The following is a 17,833-nucleotide window of genomic DNA, read 5'->3' as shown; positions in this document are numbered from 1 at the left end:
TACCTTCTCTAATCTTTGTGTACTTCCCAATTATAATATTTAGATTCAGTCCCTGTTCTACAGTGCCTATTCCTGGGCAGAATCCGTACTGTAATTCAGACAAAATGTTATTTTTTCCAGCCCACTCTTGTAGTCTGTTTAAAATGATTCTCCCAGCAATTTTGGCTAATGAATAAAGCAATGAGATGGGTCTATAACAGGTTGGGTTGAGACAATCACCCTTTTTTAATCTATGTACAATTATTGAATCTTGCCATGATGGTAAAGGACCTAAAATACAACAGGCCCTCAACAGCTGGGTCAATAAAGGGCCCCATAATTGTACATTGACCTTATTTAAGTCTACCGGGACGCCATCAGAACCCGGAGCTTTTCCGGCTTCACTTGCATTAATGGCTTCTACTACTTCCTCTAATCCAAAGTGGGGTGTTACAATCAGAGTTAAATTAATTTGAGTAGAGTTGCTAGATAAGAGACCGAATTACTCTAGCTCTGGAGCAATGCCATATATCTTGGAAAAGTAGCCAATCCAATCCTCTTCTGTTATTGCAATCTCCATTCTGGGGTCTTGTCTGACCCCTGGAGTAGGGGAATTCATTATTTTCCAGAAGAGGATGTTATCTTTCATGAGACTGCCATTATGGAGGGATTCCCAAGTTTCCTCCTTCAAACTAATTTTCCTTTTCCTAATGGCCTCCTTATATTCGTATCTTCGAATCCGAACCTCACTTGGGCATCTTGGTATGGTACTTAACGCCTTCTTTAGTTTTTTATGTGCTTTCATACATTCCGTGTCAAACCAGCCCATTTTGTCCCGTTGTCCCACCTTTCCTCTTTTATTAGTCAGAACTTTTTTCACACCTTCCAATAACGAAGAGAAGGCAGTAATACATCTAATTGGGTCTATGTCTTTAGTAAGGCAGACTACGAAATCTGATGTATGCTCGCAAATTAACTGTTTCAAAAGATCCTGTGGCTCTATTTGGGACATCACAATGAATGACCATTGCGTGAAGCCAGTTCAATATCGTTTACCAAGACATCGTTATCCTTCTGAGGCCATGAAATAGAAGGTAATGAAATGTGTAAACTCTGTGGAAAGTGATCACTTATTGAGATATCATAAAGTGAAAATTTAGAAAGATAATGTGAAAAATGAGAACACATTAGAACATAATCAATCACTGTCTCTGCTCCCCTACCATTGAAGGTTGGCGTAAATTGCAGAACATCAAAATAAATTTCATTTATAAAAGCCAAGTTAAATTTATGTGCCAATACATTCATAGCATCACCTTGGGGATTATGAGTAAAGTGAGCCCAGTGACCTATATCTTCTTCATACAATCCACATATCTAGTAGAGGGTTCCTTACAGAGATGGATATTAAAATCACCACCCCATAAAATAAAGCTTTCTCTCCTGGATTCTATAAAAAACTAAGGGGGTTATTACAACTTTGGAGGAGGTGTTAATCCGTCCCAAAAGTGACGGAAATACCACCAGCCGTATTACGAGTTCCATAGGATATAATGGACTCGTAGTACGGCTGGTGGTATATCCGTCACTTTACCATCACGTTTGGGACGGATTAACACCTCCTCCAAAGTTGTAATAATCCCTAAATCCTCTCCCAGTTGTATTAGGACAGTGGGGACCTCTCCCAAAGGTATGTTGTTATAAAAATTAATGACCACTAATTGGGTCATCTGGTCAAGGTCACTTACCATCACTTGGTAATATACTTTGAAGTTTGCATCTTTAAATTTGTTAGGGTAAGCTTATTTGAAATATACATGCATAAACCCCCTTAGGGTGTCCATATCCTGAGGGTACTGCTGGTGTGTGATATGTTTTATACCCATTTATATGTATGGGTTTTAAGAGCCAGGTTTCCTGTAGACAAACAAAGTCAAAGTATCCAATGAAATTCGTCCATTCCTTGTTATTAAGCTTGTTCTTTAGGCCAGCCACTTTCCAGAAGAGTAAAGCTATTTCTGGTTTCTGTTGACTCTGGTCCTGAATATTATTTGTAGTCAAAGGGTTTAGAACACTATGGGCTATGGGGGTTAATACCCTAGGTGGTTCTTCCTGCCTTGTCTTTCCCACTTCCACATTTATCTCTGGTGCCATCTTATTAAAGGTTCCTTTCTCAGCCCTACTGAGTCAGTCCAAATCGTCAAGAGTCGACAGGACTTGGAACCTGTTAATAGAAAAGGTGGAATCCACATTGGTTAATTCTGTAGAATGACTTGATCGACCTCTGTTAAGATTTTGTAACCCAAAGGTAATAATGAAATACCCTGGTCAGTAACATGTCTTACGCCAAGTTTGTGGATTACTCTCTCTACTAATTCAGGGGATTTAAATGAAAGTACCACACAGTCTCCATCCAGCACTTTCTGACTTGTGCTTATCCATTTAATTCTCCTCACCATTTTTATATCATCAAAAAGGGGACCCACCATACCAGAATCTAGCCGAGTTCCAATCCAATAAAGGGACTTATTTCTCAAACTTGTCCATGTATCCCAATACTGGTCACCCAGGGTAGGAATATCAGCCAAGATCACTACGTATGGTTTCACTTCTGGGGGAAGATGTAGAAAGTCACTTGGTGTATAGAAGGATTCCGGTGTTGTCCGTCATGTATACTCCTCCCCGTTAGGATTTCTAAAAGGCCGAATCGCCCTATCTGAGGGTGATTTACTGTTTAATGTCTTAACCTGTGGCTGGCTAGTGTTTGCTGCTTGTGGTGGGGGTTGTATATTACACGTAGAGGTTGAAGACAGATGTGAAACAATAGGAGCTTTCCTAGTGTGAGTTTGAGATTGTGGGTTACTCACAGTGTTTTTAATTAGGTGTGATACAATAGGAACTTTTCTAGGGGATTGTAGTGTTCCAGGCTGCATGGATTTCATCAGGACTAAACCCTCTTCAAGATTACTCTCTACTGCTCTTAATCGATCTGAAAAAGAGTCCAGTGAGGTCTGGACCAATTACTTCAAATCGTTTATTGCTTTGTAGATATTAAGAAAGGAATTTGAGGTTACTTCAATTGATTTATTTGGGGGTTTCCTCCAGGTTACTTTTTTTGGCAGATACCTTCTCAAAGTGTTTGCTGGGTCATCCTTCTTTAAATTAATAACAGAGGAATTATCCACCCTGCCTATCACAGGTTTCCTTGAATGCTTCGGTGAAGGCAGGGACAAGTCTTGAACTGAAATTATGTCCGAGGTATTTTGGACACAGCTGCTTTTAACATTCTTCCTTTCCTGATTTCCACCCATCTCTATACTAATGCCCCTTTCAGGGTCACAGAGCTCAGCCCGTTTTTCCAAATTCCTTGGCGGAGGTGGAATACAATCACCAGATTTCAACAGTTGCTCTTCAACACTAGAAAGTTGCTGATCAATCATCCCCATTGCTTCTGAAATATATTTTAATATAGAGGTTCTATCCTCTGTGTTGGAGGTGGGATTCGTCATTCAATGCTTTCTTTTACCCATATTTACAAAAGACTAAGTATACTTGTAAGAGGAGAAAAGTGGGATCTATAGATCTATATACCTTTACTTTTGTACCACTCGGTAGGTTTGTACAATGAAATTCACTAATCTCACATGTCCCCTATAATGTGGTTAAACTGGGCCCTCACCCAATGCTCTGACTGATTGCTCCAACTCTAATTAAACAATTTTTCACTAAGAGTCATCGCTAATACTTAGGAATGACCTTGGGTTTACAGACTGTAAGACGCTTTCACATCGAAATCGCATACCTTCATTCAAAGTCCCATTGACACGGGTAATAGTTATTAAGGGGGTGGCCCTGCCCGGTCTCCTTTGGTCTACGGCAGGTGTGGACAGGCCCGCCCTTGGCCCGCGCACGTCCCGCAATGCGGGAGACCACAGCTCTTTTGTTGCGCTCAGGGCAATGTCCAGCCCCGCCTCCTGGCCTCCACGGTGGTTCCTGGGACTTGGAGTCCCTCCCAGCGGCAGCACAAGCGTCCCATGATGCGGGAGACCGGCGGCGCTTTTGTAGTGCTCAGGGCAATGTCCAGCCCCACGCCTGGTCTCCTCAGTGGTTCCTGGAACATGGAGTCCCTCCCAGCGGCAGCACAGGCGTCCCGCGATGCGGGAGACCGGCAGTGCTTCTGTAGCTCTCAGGGCAATGTCCAGCCCCGTCCCCTGGCCTCCTTGGTGGTTCCTGGGACATGTAGTCCCTCCCAGCGGCAGCACAGACCGGGAGGGGTCACAAATCCTTCTCATCCCTATATATACAGATTTGTTTTCCCCTTAATTTCTCAAAAACTACTGATGGATTTAACCAAAAGAAGAAATTTCACTTTCTGGACCAGGTCCTACCTTTCTGCCTAATTTGGTGTAATTCCATCCATTAGTTTCAGCGCTATTGCTGTTCAAAATCTCTATGGAAAAATGAAATGGGGAAAAAGTGTTCTGAGGCCCCCCCCTTTTTTTCTTGCCCGCCCCCAGACTGATCACCCCGAAACTGTCCAGCAGCAGTTGACATTACTGGCAATATTTTTTGGAGCATTTCTTGATTCGTCAAGCGGTGCCAAAGATATAGGCAAGTAAAAAATGTTTTTTATATAGAAACTAGGTCCTAACTGTTACTAACTATTACTACCTAGTGGTGACCGCCACTAGGTGATATATATATTATATATTTTATATATATTTATAATAATGTCTCTAAGACTTCCACAGAGTCCAATGGTGGTGATGGATGAGCGGGTTGGGGTCCCTGCTATTTTCTGTTAGTTATCTCACCCATCGTCAACAGCAATACACCAGATGGCAAAACCCAACATGCTTCGACTTTCAATGCCTTGATCATGGGGGCTTTCTCACAACCTGTACCCTTTTTAAACACCCATAGTGAAGAAATGTAAAAAAATATATAGATGAAGGACAAACAGATCCCTTTCTTACTCAGGGAACACGAAGGCCATATTATCCTGTTATTAATTAACATAAACCATAGAGCTAAGCTAAATATCATAACATTGAAATATTTAACAAATTAACCACACCAAATATTATCTGAAGTCAAGAAAAGTGAAAATACTAAAAAAATATATGTGTACTTTAAAATAATTGTTCAGTCATATGTAAACAGCAGAACATATTATAGGTTATATCTCCACAGATGATGTGTGCTTGAACTGATAGCTCAGTGGGAAATTCAACCGTCAAATAAGCAAAAAAAGAAATAAAGATCTCAATAATTGTCAGTAGGTAGTATTATTGAGTACAACCTGTTGAGTGTGTGTATCTCCAATGATGCCCTCAACTCAAATAATTCATTTGTTAATATTTGAGTATCTAGTCTAGTTCTGCACACGGTCTCAAGCTTGTGGAGAAGATTGCTTAACATTCCTCATCTCTTCAAGTATTTCATCAACTGTAATACCCTTTTGGCTTAAGAATCAATCAAGCCCCAGTGGGCTAGGTACCTATAGCCACACAATGCAGCCCCAGTGGATATATTTTGAAGTAATATTATACAGTTCATTGCCTAGATCCTCTACTGTAACCGTACATTGCGATAAATGTACCCATGCATCAGGAGAATAAAGAAGAACAAAATAAAACAGAAAAAGAAGAAATGTGACAAATACTGTCAGTAGTAGAGTCTTGCAGTCCAAACAGCTGATCCCAGTTGCTTGTACAGCATCTCAAAATGTTCCCAAGTAATAAGAGAAAGAGGGGAGTGGAAAGGGAGAAGGGGAGGGAGGGGAAAGAGAGAAGAATGGTGGGCAGACCAAGGAAAAAGGGGAGAAAGAATGAAGGCAAAGGAGCAACAGAAGGAATTTGCTGCATAACTCTACTAAAATTCAAATGCAAACAAAAAAGAAACTTTAACATGTTATAAATAAAACTCCAGGGAGGTTTATAAGAGCAACTTGGAGAAGCAAGATCCCAGAGTCCCTGGGCATTGTGAAGCTGCTCACTGAGCCACAATACCACAACAGAGCAAGAGAGTATTTAACCTAGGTGAACAGCTAATTCCTCATCCACATTCAAGCCATGTGGAATTTTACTATTCAAAGTGACATTGTATTGAGACACCAGCCTCCTAAGCATTTGTTCTCTATTTCCACCCCTTTTGTCAGGGAGTATCCTATCAATGATATAACATTTCAATTTGGAGGTATCTCTGATGTGTTTTTTAAGTTAAAGTATCTAGCTATGGGGTAATGAGGGTCAGCAAGAGTGATAGCTCTTATATGTCCTAGTACTCTTTTCTTATTAGCATGAGTGGTGCTGCTACATTCTTCAAATGGCAAGGACATTCCAAAACATATATTGTATAATCACTGAAACAAGTGAAAGTGGTATTTGATCATAATAGTGCTCCCAATAAGTATTTATGTATATTCTGTAACCTTATTACTGTTCTTACATGCCTTACAGTTGGAGGAAGGATCCAGAAAAATCTTGCAGACAAAAAAGAGAAGATCTGTTGGTCCCTGAAAACTAAACAAAGAGGGTCCCTTGAAGTGTAGATTTATTATGACCTTCACTGATAAATTTCAGGATGTCACGAAAATTTTACATAAACATTGGTTTGTTTTGTTGAGTGACGATACCCTTTCTGGATACATTGACAATTCTCTGAGGGTGACTTTCAAAAAATGCACTCCAGTAAAAGACAAACTTAGTGCAGGTGTTATTTGTAGGAAACAAAACAGAAGACCCAGAAAGTGATTTAATCCTTGCTCTAACTGTAAGACATGTAAGAACAGTACTAAGGTTACAGAACATACTTCATCACTCGGACCAGGGCCACTGGAATTATGCGATTGTGAAGCTGTGGTGATTTTTGCATAGTTACAGATTTGCCACATAATCCATTATTTGCAGCATAATCTGCATATTTTAACAAAAAAAAATTCCAGCTCTAACAGTTCAAAAGTTAGTAAAAGAGCAGTGACAAGTGTTGCCACACAGTGAAAGGCCCTTTTCAAAACTGGACTGGTCACCTTTTTGTTGCTTACTACTACATTTGGATATTTAGTACTAACGAGGACTAACCAAAACCCAGACAGTGTTATCTAGTTTAAAAATGTTAAAATAATGAAGCAATATTATTATAAAGTAGGCCAGATTATGCCACATAATTTGCCTTTCTGCAGCATAATTTACTAAACCTTGCCTCATAATATGGCCCTCTCATGCTGCATAATGTATGCCCCCACAATGCACTGTGTAAGACCTCACATGTTACATCATCCATGGCATGAGTGTTTTTGGTGCCTTTGGTTGAAAGCATTTCTGATTGCCAACACCAAGAACTCAAGATAGTGAACTGTGGTGGCAATAGTCTAGGCAGAATTACTGGTGTAGGACTGGAAAACCTATTGAGGGATTCCTTTGGTAAATTAATGACACTTTTCCCACATACTGTCTTGTGTTCTCCAATATTTGCCAAAGACAGAAGCGGCAGTGGTCAACCACATTGTGTCAACAGATAAAGAAATCTAGGAAACATGTCAATAAAACTTTTTCTGCATTCCTCTGAGACCACAACATGGGCTCTATATACCATAACAACTTATGCTTTGATAGGGACGGAACATATCAAAAAGACAGAGTCCATTTCACAGATATAGGCAAAAGGCTGTATGTGTGTGAGTAAGTATGTGAGTGCTTATTTGGGTCTGTGAGTGGTGTGTGTGGTTGTCTGAGTCTCTGAGTGGATGTATCAGTGACTGTATGGGTGTGTGGGTGTCTGCATGGGTCTGTGAGTGGGTGTGGTAGTGCTTTTGTGGGTCTGTGAGTGGGTGTGTGTGTATATGAGTGTGGGAGTGGGTGTGTAAGTGTGTGAATTGGTGCGTGAGTGACTATGGGAGTCTGTGGGTGGATGTGTAAGTGTCTGTGTGGGACTTTGAGTGGTTGTGTAAGTGGCTGTATGGGTGTGTATTTAGCTGTGTGAGTGTATCAGTGGGTGTGTGAGTGGGTGTGTGAGTTGGATGTGTGAATGGGTGTGTGAGTGGGTGTGGTATTGGTTTTGTGGGTCTGTGAGTGGGTGTATTTTTTTAATTGAGGTCTGGATCCGCAGATCTGTTGCAGATTCATACTGGGGATCATTCTAGGGACCATAGAGGATCTGCAAATCCTTGCACACTCCAAAAAAAAAACACTTTGTGGTAATTTTATGCCCATGAGGTGTCCCTCACAGACCCCTGCATCAGCCCTATGGGGTCAGGGTGCCTCTTGTCTGACTCCGTAGATCTTAATTTACTTTTATCCCCCCCCCCCCACTCCGGAATCGTGTACAGATTCCCAAAACGGTGGCTGCAACTTTCCGGTCAGGTTACGGCCAGCCAATCACAGCATTCCGTTATGCGTGTGGATCTGTTGATCCACCACAGTGGATCCGCATCTCTAGATATACATAATGTAATAACTGAAAACCTACTGAACAGATTTTCATCAAATCACAAAAAGAGAGCATTCTTGATCAACATCTAGCTTTCTGCAAAATGTTATGTAAATTTGTCCAGCTTTCCAGGCTGTAGTCATGTCTAAAATTCCTATGGGAAATTGAATGGGGAAAATGCATTTGGGACTCTCGTTTTTCTCAGACAACGTTTGATGAATCACCCCAAAATGTTCCAGACAGCTGCTCAATTGACCAGTACTGTAGTAATTTTGTGAAGAGCCGTCAAACATCTCCAAAGTTATTGGCAAAAAAGAAAGTAGGTCCTAACTATGCATACCTACTGGTGACAGTATATATATATATATATATATATATATATATATATATATATATATATATATATATATATATATAGAAAAATACAATTTACAAAACAATATACTCCCCTTCTCAAAATGGCCTAACACGAATTTTCACAGTGAAGACTCCCCAGGGTTTGTAACAGTTGGTGGTCAAAACCAAAACCCTTATGTAAAATACATTTCTTTAGCCTGCAAACTAATGTGATAACCTCTGTTAAATGTCTACTGGTTTTAATACATTATTTTAACAACAAATGAGCTAGGCCTACTACATTTGTCATAACTTTATAATAGGAAGAAAAGACGTGGCCCTGGACATACCTTTTGCCAGTGCAACAATCAGAGCAAAAAAATGCCACCATAATCAACTGAGGCCAACTTTCCTGAGCATAAGCTTTCCCACAACACAAGTCAAGTACATAGTCACAAAAGTAAAAAATCATTCAACATTATAGGTGGCTAGGAAAATGACTATCTGTCTTTGGAGGCCCTATCAAGGATTCTCACAGAACAAACCTTTTACATCCACAGTTTGTCACTGTGGTAACCCTTTGTCTGCTTCTGTTATCTGAGAGATTCAATGTAATAAAATGCTTTTCTGCGTCTTTCCTACAGAGTAATAACAATTCACCCTTAGTTGGATTGTTATTAGGATATGCTTTTCACAATAAATGTTTCAGGCCTATTGGCTTTATCATTATGTTGGCATAGTAAACAGATAATACCTACAGCCATGAACATTGGCTTGTCACCATATTCAACAAAGTCCTGCTGTATAGAATGGATTTGACACAAGCCAAAAAGTGCTAAACGAGCACTCTTTTCAGTGGAAGCCCATATCTTTGACCCCATCATATCCAGTACTCAGTGGAATCAACTTGTGGGTGTGGTCTAGGCCCTAGACCCAAAAATGAAACAAATAAGGTGGAAAAAAAGACAATGTTGATACTCAATTGCCTGCCATCTAGCATACACCATCTTTTAAACGTTCTCCTTGGCACACCTGGAAGAAGAAAGACCTCTGCTGACAGACCCCTAGGAACTTATCACAGGATTAGCTCATCAACCCACTCAGCTTTCGTCGCCATGTGGATTTCTTAGTATCATAACAAACTATGCCACCAGAGCTCAGGGCCATCAGGTGTGACAGCAGATCTTAACTCCAAAACTCTGATTTATGCTGCTAAAAGCCAGGGAATTGTGTCCTTAGTCCAGTAGTCTACGTCACATGAGCTGCACATCCACACAATAGTTAATTCAGAATAACTGTCTTATTAACCAAAACCACTAGCATGCACTAGAGAATACTTTTAGCAAACCCTGTTGTGTCTGGTGTTTAGCCATAAATACATGCATCAATTGATTAGCCAATCCACTATATTTGAATATTCATATTATGATTGTGAGTCAAGGATAAAAATGCCATTGATAATCACATTACAGAAATAAAATTACAGTGTTCTGACTGAAGTTTTTCTGTCTTTGTATTATTTATGTGTGGTTGCCGGCTGCTGCATTCTTCTGTTTTATTATATTACAGGAACTTGGGTTGGTTATCACTGGCACATTACCTGTCTTCAATCTAACAAAGGATTCCAATGGACAAAAGGTACTATATCATTAAATGATTTTGAATGAAATTGAAAAGAAGTCACTTTTAACACAAAAGCACATCCTTCCAATTGTCAAAGGCCTAATCATGTTTTCCAAAAATGTATCATTACGTTAGGGTGTTACTAATGTGAGAAAAATGAAATTAGGACAAGTTACTGGCCATTTTCTGTTGCCTGTCTCCCACTGTCCGTACCTGTGTGTGTATTATTGAAGAATGTCTCAGGAAATCCTGAGTTCTCAATAGTATGATGTTTCCAAAAAGAATGTGGAGTTTTTTGCGTATATCTAGTCTTTAGTTCAATAGTAACCTACACTTTGGGCTTGGTGGACAGGGGAATCAGTGGCGTAATGTTAGCCTCCTGTGTGCAGCCCCCCCCCCCGCCAACACAGTACACTGTGCACAGATGGTGGCCCTTGGCTTGAGAGCTCCTGACTTCCCTCCATGTACTGTGCAGGGGGCCACCTCCAGTTTTGTTACGCCACTGGGAGGACTCCATTGCAAATGTGATAGAGTACCTGTCTGCCAAACCCTTGGTCTACCTATCTCATTTATAGACAGGTTGACTGTAAGCTTTCTGTCAACGTTCTAATAGTGCAAATCCAAAACAGTGGGCAGCCTTCTCCTCTTTCTGTTTCTGAGCTGAACTGTCTGAAAATAAAGCACAAACTCAGAGAAATATGGGGTTATCTTGCAGGCACATAAAACAGGCACTCGGTTCTGTTCTGCACCACAATGGCTCATCATGATACAGTCCCTGATGTCCACTTCCATTGCTGACATTTTGTCAAATGATCCCGCAGATAATCCCGTTATAACTGATATTTCATGTCAGGAAACAGATGGGAGCACCCTGCAGCACACTACAGCATGCAGTCAGTCCCATTGCATCATGTCATTCACTCCCTTGTTGCTTCCTTGCTCTACCTTTGTTGAAGCTAATACTTCTAATTACAAGTGAAGCACCTCCGCGGCAGGCATAGCAATATATTGAGATACCTAGATCAACTGCCTCCTTTATTCATTGCAAGGTTTGTTTTGTTTTACTATATATTTCGGTAAATAATACGATTGTTTCATTCTCCATCAGAACCAGCTGATTCTCGGCGTGATGGGAGTGGATGTATCATTAGCAGACATCAAGAGACTTACCCCTCGTTTTACAGTAAGTTATGATTGTAGCACAAGGATTTGTAATCTGGTTTTAGCAAGCTTGGATATAAATCACAGCTCTTTGACGTATGTATTGTCTTTAACGAGGGAGAACGCCAAAGGGGTAGGTCTTATCTGAATGACTACAAATGATTTGTAGAGATATTGGAAAACCATGTAGTTGGCTGCTTAAATATTTTAAATTACTCTATATTTTTGATATTGCACCTCATATCCAAATGCTTTTTCATTATCACACGCACATACACAAACCCATGAGCCTTGCTGTCAACTATACTCCTCATTTATAGTTTCTCACATGCTTTTTGCTCATTTATCTGTAATTATGTAGATGAGACACATGGACATAAGTTGTGGTACATATTGTACGTCTGTGCACTGCTGCGTGTGTAAAAAGGAGTGCACTAGGCGTGTGAAACATGCTGGCCATATGTCATATGTGAAACACAAAATGTATAATTTTTGACTAGACAAAATTAATTGCACTCTAGAAGACAATTTGGAATCAGGATGAAAATAATTATGAATTATAAATGAAGAAGGTGTGAAAGTGAGAAGACATTTATCATACTGTAGTAATAAACAAAATAGGAAGAAAGTGAGCAGTGATTATGTATTCGTTTTAAGTTACTGTGACTTCTTTCTGTATAAGAAGAACAAGGAAGGGCAGAAAGTGGGTTTACAAAAACCATACATATAGCATACCATAGCATCTTCTTTAAAGTCACACCATTCTGCCGGCAGCTCTTGTGTGGACATAGCACAATGAGGATGAGCTTTCACACAGGCTTTCTAGCTAAAGTAACATAAACACTGGGCTTTCCTTCGTTTTTTCTTGCAAGTAGTTCTCAAAAGGCACACAAATACACTGTTATCTTGAAACATTTAGTAGATCAGAGAGCTCACTACCTTAAAGGCCCATTAGAACTGAATAAATGTTGCTGTTGAAAGTAACCACTTCTGAAGACGCCCGGTCATAAACATAGTCTATGACCAATGGCATTGTGCAGAACTGTTGACAGACACGAGATCATGAATGGACCAATCCAGCATCATGCAAATTCCTAAGAGTTTCATATATGACTTCTGTTTGATCAGATTTGTAGCCAATACAGCGCTGACGAAGCACAATGAGATTGTGTTGTTCTGCCTGTTTTTGTTCTGCCACCAGCCTTAGGCAGAAGAGAGGGAGCTACCACCATTGATGTCTTCACTACAGACCAGGTTAGAGTATTCCCATATTGTGGTGGAGGTGAAGCTTGTGGGTGGAGGAGGACAGGAAAGATATTCATAGTGGAGAGCTATCCATCAGGCTATTATATGTATCCTTGAGCACCATTTGTGCCTGCTTCCTGCTCACATCTGTGATGCGTGGCATTGTTCTGTAGTTCAGCAAGACAATCGCTTAGGCATAATTACGTGATACATACAGTTGCTACAATTTCATGTTAGTATGTATGCACAACATATTTATTCATTGCTGCGAGTTATCCAACTGTTATCAATTACTTTAGGTAATCTCTAATGTCTGAATGTTTTGAATCAGACTTATTCATAATAAGCTTCAAACTTTCTGAGTAATCCCATAAGCTGCCTAGCTAACCCATCTGTATTTAAACAGGAAAACATTTAGCAATAAGAACATTCGTAATCATGTGTCCATTATGCATGCTTCGACAGTGTCCACTGACAGAAAATTGGCATTTCATCTTAATCATTTTTAAGTACACTGGAAATGTTAATTGCTTCATTTTTTGGGATTCATGCACACAGTTACCTATTTATCCAATTATTTTAAGGGGTGACATTTATATGTGCATTCCTTTACTGTTTGAGCTGTGCTTATATGCTTGGCTGTGAGTTTTGATTTGGACTTCACAGTGTGAGGCTGTCTGTTTGAAAAAGACACAATAAATAAACCTGACATCAGTCCCCTGCCAATGAGAAAAGCAGAAATTTAAATCTTGGACCTCCAAGAGTGGTTGCAGTGTATTCATCAACACCATGTAACTTTAGACTAGTGCCATCAATAAAAAGTGTGCTAAACTGCAGCTCTGTTGTCATGGCTACATGCTACATGCGTTAGCAACAGAAAAGGATGATGGATGGAGTGCTGAACAATGCACTCACTCACCCCCATTCACAGATCTGGGTTTAATCCATAGTTCTTTTTCTCACCATGCCACCCCAGTTTGGACCCAGCCATATGCAAATCAGTCTTGACCCTGTTCCTAATGGGAACAGTCCAGCCTGAACTGCTAAGCCATGTCCTCCCTGGACTGGAAACAAGCATTCTGGGACCGGTTTCAGGGTATCAGCCAGGCTAGCTTGAATTCAGTGGCACAGTAAGCAAGGGACCCACGTCTTGGCACACCCTTCCTACTTAGGGCAACTTTAGCAACACAAAAGGATGATGGACGTATTGCTGAACAATGCAAACACTCACCCCCATTCGCAGATCTGGGTTTAATCGATTGTTCTTTTGCTCACCATGCCACCCCTGTTTAGACCCAGCCATATGCAAATCGTTCGTAATGGGAACAGTTCAGCCCGAACTGCCAAGCCAGGTCCTCCCTGGACCAGAACAAAAATCCTTGGACTGGCTTCAGGGTCTAATTCATGGCTACCTGCAACAGCTTGACACATTTAGGCCCTCATTATGACTTTGGCGGTCTCTTCAGCAGACCGCCGAAGCCACGGGCGTCAGAAGACCACCAGTGCTGGCGGTCTTCTGACTACCATATTGCAAGTAGTGAAGGATTTTCACCACAATTTGGGCGGAAATCTTCCAGTTGTCATGCTGGCGTCGGAGGTGCATGGGCGGTTCCACCACCAGCCCCACCCGTCAAAAGGACTCCACCAGCTGTATAATATGGCCTGGCGGTGTCTTGATGGTGGGGCCCTGCCGGACGTGGAAGTGCCTGTTCCTGTTCCCTGCAGGATGACCTCCTTGAAAGTCAATCAACTTTCAGGGACGGGGGGTGTGAGGGTGGGGGGTGTTGTGTGTGCATGTGTAAATGGGTTTTATCTATGTGTGTGCATGTAAGTATGTATGCATGTGAGCATGGGTGTTTGAATGTGTGTATGATTGTTGAAGTGAGTGGAACGTCTGTGTGAATGCGAGTATGGATGCATGAGTGAAGGTATGTATGTAGGTGCTGGTAAATGAGTGTATGCGGGGTGTATGTGGGGGAGGTGGGTGCTGTTCTGGAAGGGGGGTGGGAGGGGGTGCTGTGTTGGTAGGGGGTTGGAGGAGGGGGTGCTGTTCTGGTAGAGGGTGGGGAGGAGGGTTCTGGTATGAAAGGGGGATAGGGTGTTGTTGGGATTGCAGGGGGAGAGTCGTCTGCTGGTGACAGGAAACAAATTTCCTTTCACCAGTAGCCTTTCCGTCTGGGTTTTTCGGTGGCGGTGCTACCCCGCAGAAACCCTTGTTGGAAGCCAAGTCTTGTTACCACCGGTGATCTTCATTGGACCGCCAGGTCGGAGATGCTAATCTCCGGCCCGGCTGTCCAACTGCCCAGGCGGTACAGGCGGGGATGTGGTGAGTTGGCAGAGGCCAACCTGTCACATTCATAAAGTGGCAGTCTTCACTGCCGGCCCATCAGCAGTAAGATCGCCACTGTGGCCTTGGCAGTATTCTGACCGCCAAGGTCATAATGAGGGACTAAGTATGGTGTGCTTCAGAGAGCAGGCCCTGACTGTTGTATAACTTTGCTTTGCTTGGCCCTTGCTTACAAGCATTTAAAACTGATACTGATAGCACTGCAGAAGAAAAGGGTTCTTTGCTCTCCGGTGGACTTTCAGTTGGTGGTACACCGAAACCTGTAAATTCCTCTGCAACTTCTGCTTAAGCAGCATATTTTCCACTTCTTTGCACCCTAAACTGTTTTTTGTCAGGCTTCTTATGCATGCTCTAACTAGTGTTTTCTTTTTTTTCAGTTGTCCCCGAATGGCTATTACTTTGCTATTGATCCCAATGGTTACGTATTGCTCCACCCAAATCTTCAACCAAAGGTATATGAACAATCTTAAATACTGCATCTTTTTATATCACCTTCATTGCTAAGTTTTTTTGTTTATTAATGCAAAATACATTAGTTGTTGAATGAAGTGTCCCTTTTACCATAAACGCACAATATAGTGTGAACAGCCACTTCAGTTAGAAATTGCATTGTATGAAGCAGCAAAAATATAGTATGGTTGAATAAAAGTATTTTTTATAATTTCTAAAAGTGAACAGTATTCTCATACAGAATAGATGTAAACAAATATATACACATGTACATTGTTGTGGTTGTGTTGTTTAATGACCACTCCGGACATCTATGTTTTCCGTTCCTCTTGTACTGATTTTCAAAGAACTGCTATGTTGGAGCAGGGACTATTTCCTGCAATATGTTGCTGATATTTTTAAACACTCTGCGGGCAAGCAAGATCAGAGCAGCACTATTAATCGAACATTAGCTATATTAGGGATAAAAACACTGTATGTAATTGGTACTTCCTTTGAACAGGAACAGTCCAAGAATGTTCAACTTTGGTAACAGTAAACTGCTCAGGGGTGGCTCCTCCACTATGGCGGAGGAGCCTCTCCACCCCACCAGCAGCTGCATAAACTATATGTTTATTATGGTTTAACTGTAAAAGGGCAGGGAGCACTCCCCTTCAGTGCGCATGTATGTTTGTCCGGCCGTCTTGGCGCTCTCAAACCCGGCACTGTGAGACTCTCATTCTGCCTCGGCGCGCAATCCTAATGTTTCTTTCATGCTGCCAGCAGCATGAAAGAAGCATTAGGATTAAACCCAGGGTAGGCTGGGAGCCTGTACCTGCACTAAAGGACTGGAGCAGATCAGAGCAGTGACAAATATACCATTTTTTAAAAGTGTTATTATTTTTTTTTTGTCGTTGCCTCCCACCACAAACTGCACCACACCTTATCCCTCCTGCGAGCTGCAATACAATTATTCTATATTAATCTGAATTGTAGAACACCAGAAGGACTTTAGACTTTAGAAGTTCAGTCCAGAACTTTTCTTGCCAAGAGGTGAAAATGGAAAAGTTCAACTGAGGAATGTGTGAAATTCCCAGAGGTGTACCCCAGAGTCTTATTCTGGCAGCAGCCTTATTCTAGGCCTCCAACACCTAGTCTGGCCTCTATGAATGCAGGAATGTGCACCCGACTCTGCCCACCTAACTGGAAAGTCTCCAGAAATGGATGTTGTAAAACGCTGTTCTGCTTCACCTGAAAAAAACAGAGTATATATCTATTCATCTCTCACATGTGCAAACATGATCCCTCAATACTGGCCTTTCTAAAACCTAATGTCCTCTACTTCACTCTCTCCCATGGTAAAATTCACTCAGGACCTTACCTTAGATTGTATCCTTCACTTTAATAAATTGTCAAAATATGCTAACTTCTCCACTACTACCGCTCATAGGTAAGCAACTCTATCACCCCCGACCATCTGTTCATATTCTTGATATTTCCAGAATAGTCTATTAAATGCAATCCTGTCAGGTGTTTTCATTCTTGCTGTGCACTGAGAAAAGCAGTGGCTAGACTGATCATCTCTCTGGGAAAATACGACCATTTCACTTCCATACTCCATGAGCTCTATTGACTCCCTCTTAATAGAAGGATTCAAGTCAAACTAAGTAGTCTCGAACTAAGAGGCATTCATCAAAACAATCCTCCTTACATTTCTGAATGGATACTATAAGTAAGCTGCCTAACCGGCCTCAGAAGTAGAAATGTGTTCGAAACTAAGGCAAACGTATTCAAAACAACTTGCCCTCTGAGGGCTTCTTGCATTGTTCACATGACTACTGCCTGGAGCATTTTACATCCCAGCTGAACACACCCTCCTTGCATTCAGGATGCACCTTCTTTTCAAGCTCTTCCTACATAAAAGTTTGCGCTCCTCCCAGTAACCTTAGTTCATTTCTGCTTACAGGATATATCCAGAAGAAGTCACCTCACTTTCACATAATGCTCCTCTTGCTTTAAAGTTAAAAGTCTGTCTTTTCTGTCTACGTGTTTCCACTGTATCTAGTGGATGAGTAGCCAACACAGTATAGTACAGTGACATGCTGTTGGAAAATGGGCTATTGGTAAGGGTAGGTAAGTACCTACACTTAGCAACAGGCCACTAACCTCCACTTAGGTCCAGTTAGGTCTCAGTAAATTAAACCTAGCTCAACCCTTGGTAGCTTGGCAACGAGCACCAAGGCTTAACGTAGGAGACAAAGCATAAAGCATTCAATTATCCCA

The 17,833-nt window shown here is 41.3% G+C and overlaps 1 protein-coding gene across 12 annotated transcripts in view; it reads left to right on the top strand.

The window, feature by feature from the left end:
* Positions 1-17,833, top strand: part of CACNA2D1 (calcium voltage-gated channel auxiliary subunit alpha2delta 1) — a 1,459,114-nt gene that overhangs the window by 1,239,775 nt on the left and 201,506 nt on the right. For all 12 annotated transcript variants that reach the window (XM_069228696.1, XM_069228697.1, XM_069228694.1 and 9 more), the window contains exons 16-18: positions 10,315-10,383; positions 11,477-11,551; positions 15,499-15,573. In XM_069228696.1, coding sequence (XP_069084797.1) covers positions 10,315-10,383; positions 11,477-11,551; positions 15,499-15,573 — 219 coding nt within the window. The remainder of the gene's footprint in view (positions 1-10,314; positions 10,384-11,476; positions 11,552-15,498; positions 15,574-17,833) is intronic.

This window comes from Pleurodeles waltl, chromosome 4_1, assembly GCF_031143425.1.
Source record: "Pleurodeles waltl isolate 20211129_DDA chromosome 4_1, aPleWal1.hap1.20221129, whole genome shotgun sequence".
Taxonomy (NCBI): Eukaryota; Metazoa; Chordata; class Amphibia; order Caudata; family Salamandridae; genus Pleurodeles; species Pleurodeles waltl.
Note: the sequence above shows the minus strand (reverse complement) of the source record. Positions and strands in the feature narration are given on the sequence as shown.